A 12324-nucleotide genomic window follows, 5' to 3' on the forward strand; every position below is an offset into this window, starting at 1 on the left:
GCCAAACAACAGTATTTCCAATAGTACCATATTAACCTGAAAGGTGTTCTACATCCTCCCAGCCACTAAGCCACTAATGTACTCTTCTTTCTAAAATGTGTTTAAAATTTGGGGGCACCTAGGTGGCTCAGTTGGCTGAGCGTCTGACTTCGGCTCAGGTCATGATCTTACAGTTTGTGGGTTCGAGCCCTGCATCAGGCTCTGTGCTGAGAGCCTGCTCAGAGCCTGCAGCCTGCCTCAGATTCTGTGCCTCCTCTCTCTCTGCCCCTCCGCGGCTCATGCTCTGTCTCCCTCCGTCTCTCAAAAATAAATGTCAAAAAAAAAAATCTAAAGTGTGTTTAAAATTTTTTAAAAATGTTTATTCATTTTTGAGAGATACAGAGCATGAGAAGGGGAGGGGCAGAGAGAGAGGGAGACACAGAATCTGAAGAAGGGTCCAGGCTCTGAGCTGTCAGCATAGTGCCTGATGCAGGGCTCTAACTCATGTACCATGAGATCACGACCTGAGCTGAAGTTGGACACTCAACCGACCGAGCCACCCAGGTGCCCCTAAAGTGTATTTTAAAGGGACCTTACTAATTATCATTTAAGCAAAAGACTTGTAAAGGTTAATAACTCATGGTCATGAAAATCATTCATAACAAATAAAAAATGTTGACATTATCTCTAACAATGAAATGCTATTTCCAGGATTTTATGATTCAGAGACGAGTTTTACACACTCAACTGAATTAAATCCTGTTATCTAATACTAATCTCTAAATCCATCTCCAAGAATTACATATTCCAGAGAGATTTCTACTTTTTGAGAGTTGGGGGACTTAGATCTTTTAGCAAACTTATACTGGCCATAAGAATGAATTTTAATAAATTACATCTTTAATATAAAACTCAAATTTCATTTTATACCAAATTATCAAAACCTTTTCTTGTCTCACTTTTTGTTAAAACTATTAAAAAGGAAAAGCTTTAATAGTTTTAAATTAAAAACTTTAAGACTTTCATATCTGCCTTTTGGTAAAGGTATATTATGAAAATGGCCACCTGAGTGACTGATGGTAAACAGGTATTTTATATTTGTGTAGCAATTAACAGTTTTTAAAACACTGTTAAAAATATTTCACTTAATTCTCACAACCATAGGCATCAACATGGCAACTTTTATTTCGATTTTATAGAAATAAAATTCAAGGTCAGTAAAGCAACCACATATGAAAATTAGGATCTAAATTTTCTGACTTCTTGTGCAAAAGCCTTTCCATTTTGTCACACTGTCTTCCACCTGTGTGGTATACAATAGTGGCTAACTGGAATCTGAATAACAGTTACTGCCAAATAGAATGAAAAGAACATTAAAATGAGGTAGAGTGAATAAAATAGGAAAAGTTTCAATTATATTTTGTACTTAAGAAGGGGTTTTATATACAAACACTTAAGTTTTTGAGAATTTAATCAAAGAGAACGCTTGAGAGGTTATGAGGAAATAGAGACACACGCACTTTATTTGCAAATATCTGTGGGTGCACGTAAAGCACTTTTTCTTGTCTTAAACTTCTGTTTGAGTCACAGCGGCAAATTATAACTTCTTTTGGAGAGGAAGAATTCTGCTTGCAGTATGTCCTCGGGAAATGGTTTCACAATCCTTACCATATTTTATAAATAAACAGGGTTACAAAAAAAGGATTCCCTTCAGATAGAAATAACAATTTCTAAGAGAAACTCAGACTTTTCAGAAAGAAATAGAAAGTTAAGCTACCTGGCTAAACATGTATTTTTACTCACATATAGAATCTGTAAGAACTCTTATTCTGGCAAGAGGAAAGAAGAGCTTTAAAAAGGTAATAATACCCTTCCAAATAAAAAGAAGGGTGAACAACAGGAAGGGCGGGTGTGGGAATGAAAGGCTCTGCAAGGTGGGCTCAGGCATGGTTTGAATGAATATTTTCCCAAGACTAGTTTATTAAGAGAATAAACATCCTGGTCAAAACAGATAAAATCACAGACTTCTGGGATTCTCTTCAAAGTAAGAATTAACGTAGCTTTTCTCTTAAAAAAAATTTCCCAACCAAAAAAATTAATAATTTGCCATTGCGACTCGAACAAAAGAACTAAAACAGGAAAAAATGTCCCCCTAACATAACTTCCCCAAACTCTCTCTCTCTCTCTCTCTTTCTCTCTTTCTCTCTCTCTCTCTCTCTCTCACACACACACACACACACACACACACACACACACACACACACGCATTATTCTTGAATTCAAGGCAAGGCATTTCTTTCCAGCTATATATTACCTAAAGGTGTATAATATTTGGTCCCAGAATTTAAAGTAATGTGTAATAGCGCTGTCTGTATAAACTAGAATAGTTTGTTTTCCACACACTTTCTGCATGCTGACAATCACTTATACCACTTAAGCCTTAGTATTTACCTGAACCTCTGAATTGGAGTCAACAGGCTGTAGTAAAAACCAAGTTTCTTTGCCACTGTGGTTACATAAGTCTTCTTTTTTGATGGCTACTTTTCCTATAGGAAACAATGTAAGAGAAACATATTTTGTATAATCATTAGCACTGCTAAAAAAAATCATTAGCACTATTATATGTAATACTTTTAGAAAATATTTTAAAATAATTTGTACCTACTGATATTAAAAAATCCACTTTTTTTTTCTCATTAAACTTTTGCTTTAATGGTTCTAAAATTCTATTACAGATTTTTGGTCAAGTTGTTTTCTATATCCTAAAGAATGAAAAAGTGCCTCAGTTCCCCCTGCCCCTTGGCAGACCCTTTTCTGGGTCATTTTGAATCAGGGGATTAGACAAAAATTCAGTTGTATTTACATGCAAATGAATTTTTTAGTACTTACTCAATAGATTCACGTTTTTACCCAAAGTTCATTCCATGTAAAAAGCAATGTACAATGACAGCGTAAACTAATCCTCCCAAACCTTTAACACTATGAATAAACCGTATGTTCTATCTAGACGGACATATTTGCATTTAATAAGAGTTCACAAGTTCCAATTGAGAGAAAAAGATGAATACCATATATCACTAACAATTTTAAAAACTGACTTGAAAATTACAGATTAAGACAATAATTTTCTTTAAAATCTGCTTTTATCAAAACATTATACACACTGCTTATGTTGCTTCAATGCATACCAAAAAATAATAACAATGATAAATAATAATAATAATCAGGGCAGTTCCCTAAAGAGTTTCTACCTCTTAGAGAAAGATACAGTACAATGAACAAAGTTGTATGAGAGAAAGAAACAGAAATGTTCTTATTATAATGAAGTATTTGCCATGTTGGTACAAAGCATTTCCTTCCTCAATTCAAGTTTTAAGAAGCAGACCCAGTTTTGCATACAACTGACAATTTATTCCAAGACTCTACACAAAAGTTTCAACAAAGAATATATACTAAAGTCAAAGTTCACTTTCTTTCATCAGGTAAGAATTTCACTTTAAGTGTCCTAATTACGCTTCATGCCCTTTCTCTTCTGATCTATCTTGGTCTTTTAGTTCCACATTTGAAAACTTTCAGAAAACAGTAAAAAGTTTTCTATCAGGATTTATCAATTGTTCTGTATCAAGTGGTAAGGAAAGGTATGACAAGAAAAAAAAACACAAAAAAACTTTCTTTAAAAATTTGGAATTAGGTAGTGGTGATGGTTGCACAAATCTGTGAATATACTAAAAACCACTGCAGGGGTGCGTGGTGGCTCAGTCAGTTAAGCGCTTGACTTTGACTCAGGTCATGATCTCACGGTTCATGAGCTCAAGTCCCGCATCAGGCTCTGCACTATTAGTGCAGAGCCTGCTTGGGATTTTCTCCCTCCTCTCTCTCTGCCCCTCCTCCCCTGCTCACGCTTTCTCTCTCTCAAAATAAATAAACATACATACATACATACATACAATAGTTAGATGATGGATGGATGGATGAATAAATTAAATAAATAAATAAATAGGATGAAGTCTAATGTAAAGGCCAAAATCTTCTTGTGAATATATGGAATTTATAATTCATTCAAATCTTGAGGAAATAGCACCAGGAAAATAATATATTTCAGTGCTTTTTTAGGTTAAATTTAAGACACAAAATGATGGGAAAACAAATTCTTCCACTACTGGATATATTGATTAAAAGCCAAGTACAGAATTTAGGCACTCAAATATTCTTTACACTGTTGAAGAAGTTTAGGTTAAGAGAGAAATTACACAAATTTCTTGATATGTTTCACCTATGGATTATAGCAAATTCCTGGCAAATCAATATAATACCAAGAATGGCTTAAGATACAGAATTATGACAAAGTATTAAGTAGTGCATGTCACAAATGATTATGATTATCAAAAGTCTATCGAGTGGCTCCATTTACCAATGAATCTACTCCAGATATGAACATTAAGGCAATGTATAACAGTTTGATACACACACACACACACACACACACACGTACACACAGAAACAGATCTATATATCCTGTAGCTGAAGTTGTTACATTTTGAAAACAACTCATTTCCCCCTTTAAGAATCTTGGTATCTATGCACCATTTATGTCCGCTTTCCAGAAAAATGCAGATATTATCTGGCATGTAATTTTAAGAGAGTTTACTCACCATCCAGTAACTCGCTGAGAGATTCCTGGTTAAGGCCTGATAAGACAGTTTCTAGGATTTTTAGTTTTATACATAATTTATGCATACGTACACAAATATACATGTGTGTATATATTTTCATATTTACAAGTATCACCAAAGCAAGCCCCCAACTTGAAAATTAGGTTTTTGAAAAAGTTTATTTTGAAGTTTACTGGCTTAACTGATTCATTTACTCATTCAACAAATAATCACAATACCACTGTGCTTTAAATGGTGATATGATTTCCAGACTCCGCTAACCAAAATCTATTTAATTAGTAATGCTTCTAAAAACTAGAGAGTAGGAACTCTACTCAGATCGCTGAGTATCCATCTTTATCACATGTGTCTTCCCAAATGAGAATTCTCTTAGTTCACAGGTAAAAATTCCCAGAAGCAAGTACCTTCTCCCTTCTACTGCATATCTTGTGCATCCCTGGCACTGAAAGAGTTGAATGATTCTGGTCTTCTGAGAGAGAAGCCCTTCTCTGATTAGTTGTAAAAATTCTGTGCCTCTAATGGTCCCAAAGATTATCTCAAGTTTAGTGTTCACCATTTTGAGCAAAGTTAACTCATCACTTTAGTAGCCATGAAATCACCAACCTCAAAAAAACAAACAAAAAACCTCCCAGGAACAAACTACTCAACAAATTATTTAAAGGTACTATTTCATTTCCTCACTGTCCTGACAAACTCATAGACAGAAAAAGCTCAGACCAAACACACACACACACACACACACACACACACACACACACACACACACACCCCAGATGCTGTATTAGTTCCTTAAAATAAGACAAGGAGAGGAAACACAAAAAGAAATGAAGGAACTGTGGGCACAGAAACTCTCTTTGTTGGTCTCAAAGTAAAAAAAAAAAGTATTCTCAGCTTTCCAGCACGACTTCTAAACAGCATTTTCTTGCCATCTGTAAAAACTGTGTTATATTTGGGCCCCATTTTTAGATACAACATACTCTTAGAAATTTCATCCTCATACAGATCACCAACTGGCAAATCTTGATAGCCCTGTTCCTACATGGACGCTAGTAGAAATGGATGAAAAGAGCAGATATAAGTAGTGACAACTGTGACTGTCTATACAGGATGAAAATGGATCAGAAAACTGAACAAATTCTGGCACACAGTCAACAACAGCAATTCAATCACAAAACTTTAATGCCCTAGTGTATAGAGTTTAGGGTACATTTTGTTCTCCATGGTAGACTGGTATATTAATGGTCCCCAAAAATCATTCTTCCTTGGTCTATGCCATCGTGTGGTCTTCTCCAGCACAGACTCTGGTTTGGCCATGTCACTTGCTTTTGCCAAATGGGACATCAGCAAATGTGATGCAAGTAGAATCTTACTAAACACCTGTGCAGTAGGGCTTACCCTCTTAAAACCCCAAAACCATATGGAAAGGAAGGCCCAGATAACAGCCAGCAACAGCCACCAGACATATGAGTCAGGCCATTTAGTCCAGTCAATCTTCTGGATAAGTGCACATTAGTGATCCCAGTTGAGACCAATGGAATAACCACCAGTTGAGCTCAACCCAAATTAACAACCCTGAGGATCATGACCAAATATATGGTTGATGTATTTAGCCACCAAGTATTGGAATGGTTTGTTATGTACCAACAGATAAGTGATACAGACCCTATGCAAACAGATATGAAAGTGTCATCTTAGGCAATTTTGACTTCAGAGCTAAATGCCAGCAGAAATTACAAATTGAAAAGTTGGAAAAGACCTTAGCAATCTTAAACTCAGACTTATTTTATAGATACGCCAGGCCTAAGAAGATAAAGTGATGTGTTTAAGATCACACAGCCAGGAAGTGACAGAGTCATGAATGAATTCAGGTTTCTGATAGCCTAGTGAAATTCTCTTATACTGTTCTGAAACAAGGCGAAAGAAAAAAAAAACTTGCCTAGGTCAGATAACCACAGTTTAGTTTTTCAGCCTAGATGCCCCTCAAAGTAAAACACCCAGAAAAAACACACTATAAGATAAAATATGTTTTATTTTTCTATTAGAATTCTCACTGGAAATGGAAATACATTCTTACATAAAACTTTTATCTTTTTTCTCTCCTTTTAAGAGAGGACACTATACCTTACGTCAATATATCACAAAGTAAAATAAAACCTTAACTTTGCAACTTCCTATCTTTTTATAGCAAAGTTCCTAGGTCTCAAGTTTTTAATTCACAATCAAATTTTTGTACTAACTACCTGGCATACGAAGACGACTAACATAAAATATTTTGCCCCATATTGATAACAGTTATTACTACTGGGAAGGGGACTGGGAGGGAGTCAGTGGTCAAAATGAATTAGGATTATCTGCAGTACTACAATTTGAAATTTTTTTATAAAAAGACAAAAATTCATGTATTACTTACACAATTAAAAAACAAACAAGCTCTTAAAACTGTACTTGGCTAGTGCACATTCTCAGAAATTCTTAAGTTTCAAAGATGGGTCTTTCAACTTTAGCTCAAATTTCATTTGAAAATGCTATAGTACTGTTTAATCTACAACTTAGCAACTAAGAATTATAAAATAATTAAACTCAATTTTCAATAGCTGAAATTTAAAAAACAAACAAACAAAAACAACCCCAGGGTGCCTGGATGGCTCGGTGGGGTAAGACTCTTGATTTCCGCTCGGGTCAAGATTCCAGAGTTGAGCCCCCAAGTTAGGCCCTGCGCTGAGCATGTAACCTACTTAAGATTTTCTACCTTCCCTTGTGCTCCCTCTGTCTCCCCAGTGCTTAAAAAAAAAAAAAAAAAAAGGCAACGACTGAACTTTATGAGTTAGTGACAAAAGAAAATATGTTGAACTACAAAAATGTAAAGATTCATAAATGAAAACCATTTTCCAACTTTAACAGGTACATACATGATGCTGAGTTTACTTTAATAATAATTCCTATGTGTAAAAGGAAAAAAACTGCCACTAAACGCAAAAATTTTGTCTTAATAAAAATAAAATTATTTGAAAAAAAAGTTCTCACACCAAGTTATGGGTTTCTGATACTGTTACACAAAGAAGTGATATTTATGTAAAATTTTTTTGTTTAAAAGTGAAATTGACTTTTACTTTAAAAACAAAAAAACTTAGCACAGGGAACTTTTGGAAATCGTAATTATAAACCTCAACTAAAGGCCTTTCAATGAAATAATGTATGATGACTATAGTATTATATGCAAACAATGAAAATTACAAAATTTTCTTAAAAAGACATGATAGAGAGACACTCTCTCTCAAGGGTCGCTCATAACCACCAAGAGCCTTTATCTAATCCTTACCCTACTCTGCCTCTCTCTAGTTGTTGACATTAAAAGATCTCCTGGCCTTCTGAGATGTGAATCTCTCCTATCTCTGTTCCTACATCCCTGATAAATTTTATCAATCTTCATTGAAGCCTCATTTTCCCTGCATTTTCTTTATCTGCTCCCAGGGCAATTTCATTGGTTCCTGCAGAGTCTTCAAGTATCACTTAATGCTAATGACTCTCAAATTCACATCTCAAGCCCTTCTCTCTAAGCTTCAGATCTGTATTTCCAACAGTCAACTAAAGCGTCCACCAAGATGTTTCCCAAGTAATACAAGTTTAACTTGTTTGAAATCAAAGTCATCCTTTCCTCTTCCCATCCTGCTGTGTTCTTTATCTCAGTTAATGATGGCCATAGAAACAATACCATTTTTAACTTTCCTTTCTCACAATCCTTCATCCCCTTATAGCCCCTAAACCCTACTTGAAGCTTCTTCAGTGAAGTACATGCACTCATTCACATTTCTACTGCCACTGCCCTTTGCATCCCATTTGATTATAGCCTCCCTGACTCTAATTTCTCTACTCTAAACCATAAACTACAGATCACATATGTAAAGTGTCTATATATATACTTTAAAAGAACATATATACATATATATACATTTACATATGTAATCTATAGACACTGAGTTTGTATTTTGGAAGTTACTGCTGTAGGCCATAAAAAGTTGTTAAACTACAAAAGTATTCATGTATACATAGTCATATATAATTTTTAAAATGTTTTTCTTTTTTTTTTTTTTTTTAAAGTTTTCTCATTCTTAAAAGGTTCAACATTACTGTCTACAGGATGAAGTCCAAACTTCTAAGCACGGTTTTTAGGGTCCATCACAACTTGGTCCCAATTTATATTCCCAGTTTCACTTCTACCACCCTCTTCCTAAGTAATTTATATATTCCAGTAGATATACCACAAACATGATTTGTTTTTTCTCCTCTAATTCTGCGAATCCCTATAACCTGGAAATTTCTTACTTTTCCTACTTAGGTAGTCTGTTAATCCTCCACCAAACAAGATTACCTGTTGTCTGTGTTCTCAAGTACTTTGTTCATATCTCTAGCCCAGATCCAATTACAATAAATTAGAATTAGAGTACAAGTGTGCCTCTCTGATAGCGTGGGAATAACCTGAGTTGTCTTCTTTGTATGCCACACAGAAGTGTTTGTAAATGTTGGTTTCACTGAATTGAGGATGGGACCTCAGGGGTCTGCTAGAAAGAAGAGTCTGCATATACATAAAGAACTCAGAAGAAGAAAGACAACTAGGATAATACAAAGTCATTAAACTCGAACTGTATTTTCTCTGGCTTTCAACAAGGTGAAAAAGCAATCAAAAAGAGTCAAATATGACAAAGAGGCAGATAAGGATTCAACACTATGAAAATGCCCTTTGTGACAAAGAAAAAGTATTTGTTATGTGTACAGATGACAAAAGTTAACATATTTAACAAATAAGTACGAATAAAAGTAAACAAATCCATCCAAATGAAAAATGGGCATGACAATGAAAAACTAGTTTATAGAAGAAAAATATAAAAGACTAATAAACATACAAAAAATTCAACAAATTCATTGATAATCAAAAAAATACAAGTCAAAAAATATTATTTTTCACCTACCAAATTGGGAGAAACTTTTTTCAATGCTAATATCCAAGAATATCCATGATATGGTGAAATGATTATGCCCAGGCCATGTTTGGGGGAATTTAAATTACCATAGTATTTCTGGGGGCCAATGTAAAAAACACAGAGAGAAGAAATTTTAAAAATATTCATATCTTGGGGCACCTGGGTGGCTCAGTCAGTTAACCGTCCAACTCTTAATTTTGGTTCAGGTGGGATCAAGCCCAGCATCAGACTCTGTACTGACAGTGTGGAGCCTACTTAGGATTCTCTCTCTCCTTCTCTCCCTGCACCCACACACCCCCCCCCACCCACCAGCTTATGCCTTTGCCTGTGCATGTGCATGCACTAAGTAAATAAATAAACTTATAAAAATAAATAACTAAAAATATTCATATCCTTTAACCCAGTATTTTCACTTCTAGGAATTTATTCTAAGAAAAAGAGACATACTAAGATGTATGCAAGAAGGATGTTCATACCAACACCATTTTTTTTTAAGTCTATTTATTTATTTTGAGAGAGTAAGAGAGCACAAGCAGGGGAGGGGCAGGGAGAGAGGAAGAGAGAGAGAATCTGAAGCAGGCTCTGCACTGTCAGCACAGAATCAGATGCAGGGCTCGAACTCACAAATCTTGAGATCATGACCCGAGCTGAAATTAAGAGTCGGATGTTCAACTGAGCCACCCAGGTGCCCCAGGAGCTCATAGCAACACCATTTAGAGAATCAACAATCTGAAAACATAAGTGTTCACCAACAAAGAGGTGGTTAAAACAATGTATTTCTTTACAGAGGATATTTAACAAATAATCTTAAAAAACACTTAATGACAAGGGAAAAGGATCATTAGATGAAAAAAGGAAAAAACTGAATAGTGCAATGTAATAATATAAATACAGAAAATAAAGGGAAGAAATATACAAATTATTAACTAGTTATTCCTGTGCACAGCCACTACTGATCACTAAGAACATGTAATAGCTTTAGAATTAAAAATATATATACTGTTTTTAAAGGTTATTTGATTTCCTCTAAAAGGATTCTAGCAAACTTCAAAAAAGGTTTGTCAGGAAAATATAGAAGCCAGATTACAAAGATTTAAAAACAAAGTAGCAGTAAGCAGAAGGATACAAACCATTTGTTAAGAAGTTCAACAGCAAAAGCGAAAACACATTAGATGGTAGTTAAGAGAGGACAAAGTCAAATAAATCATTTAAAAAAGTCAAATTAACCATTTAAACTGTAGAAGACTTGAGCATATTTCCAGTCAGAAAGGAGAAATGGAAATGACGAAATTCACAATACTAAAAAGCAAGAGGATAATACATGCAAATTACAGACCTCTACCTGTTATTAAAATACAGACAATGGTACAAAGACCATGAATCTGACACATACATGTCCATTTAGCTTTGTTCTACTCCATGCCCACAGAGCATACCCCAGCCTTAGACAATTATTTAAGAAATAGAGTTCATGGTCACCAATAGAGCCAGAGAGAAAACATACGTCTACATTAAAGCAAATTATTACTTCTATTAAAAAAGCTTCAAAAATAAATGTTCTTTGGGAGATCAAATACTGTGATCTTTGTATAAAAACATTCTTTGAACCATTAAGCAAATACTTACCAAGCTTTTACTAAATGTAAGGCACTCTGTGAGTGATGGTCTCTGCCTTCATGAATACCCTATTAGACAAGATACTAAGCAAAAAACTGATGAACAAGTGTAATGAATACTAACGAAAATGGCCCTACAGGTACTTTGGAAACATGACACCATGATTAGGGGGAGATCAGTCACGACACCTACAAAGCATTACCCTAAGCTGAGCATACAAATTAAAAATAAGATTCACAAACAAACATGAAGAGTAAAGGATTAGAAATATTGAACATATATTATTTTGTTGTTTTCAATGCTTTATATTTAGAGAAAGAATTAACAGAAACACCAACACTGTGATTAAAGATAATTATGAACAGTACATACCTATACGAAGGTCTCTTTGTAAAACATTCTTATCATAAACATAGAAAGACAAATACTGGAAAGTTCTTGGAATCTCAAAGTAAAATTCTTCACTGAAAAATGGGCTAGAGAGAAAGGGGGAAAAGCTCATTAAATTTAAATTTGACAGTGTCCTCAAACAGTATTTTCAATAAAATAAATTACAGACTAAAACATCATAGGGAAAAGCTTCAAAAGCCCAAAATTATTCTCTATGCTAAGTTCCAACTAAACCTTATACAAACCAAACTGAACTCTGAGAGAACCTCAATTGCTAGGCTGAGCTCTGAACAACTTTTCAGAAGTCCTATGGACAGAAGACCCAATTATTGCCTAGGGTCATGTCCACCTCAAGTGGACACAATGAGCTGAGGAGAGTGTCCTTCACAACATCATCATCTCAGAAATATGTATAGCTTTATTAATCACAATTGACAACACAAAAGGATAATGTTTTGAAAAGTATTATTTTAAAATATACTTAAGAAATTACGATGGGTTATTTTGAATCAACTTAAGTTATACATTACATATAACGAAATCCAATTTAAAGTACAGAGGTTAATGATTTGACAAATTTATAAACCTGCGTCATCTCCATCCCAGTCAACACACAGTAACACTTCCGTCTCCCAGAAGGTTTCTGTATACTCCTCTGCAGTTATCCCACCACACCTGACACAGGC

The 12324-nt window shown here is 34.7% G+C and overlaps 1 protein-coding gene across 3 annotated transcripts in view; it reads right to left on the reverse strand.

Moving 5' to 3' along the window:
- The window catches only part of RASA2 (RAS p21 protein activator 2), a 121002-nt gene that overhangs the window by 76821 nt on the left and 31857 nt on the right, over positions 1 to 12324 (reverse strand). For all 3 annotated transcript variants that reach the window (XM_027061713.2, XM_027061711.2, XM_053221376.1), the window contains exons 3-4: positions 11621 to 11724; positions 2431 to 2525 (exon numbers count right to left, since the gene is read on the reverse strand). In XM_027061713.2, coding sequence (XP_026917514.2) covers positions 2431 to 2525; positions 11621 to 11724 — 199 coding nt within the window. The remainder of the gene's footprint in view (positions 1 to 2430; positions 2526 to 11620; positions 11725 to 12324) is intronic.

Source organism: Acinonyx jubatus, chromosome C2 (assembly GCF_027475565.1).
Source record: "Acinonyx jubatus isolate Ajub_Pintada_27869175 chromosome C2, VMU_Ajub_asm_v1.0, whole genome shotgun sequence".
In the NCBI taxonomy this organism is placed as follows: domain Eukaryota; kingdom Metazoa; phylum Chordata; class Mammalia; order Carnivora; family Felidae; genus Acinonyx; species Acinonyx jubatus.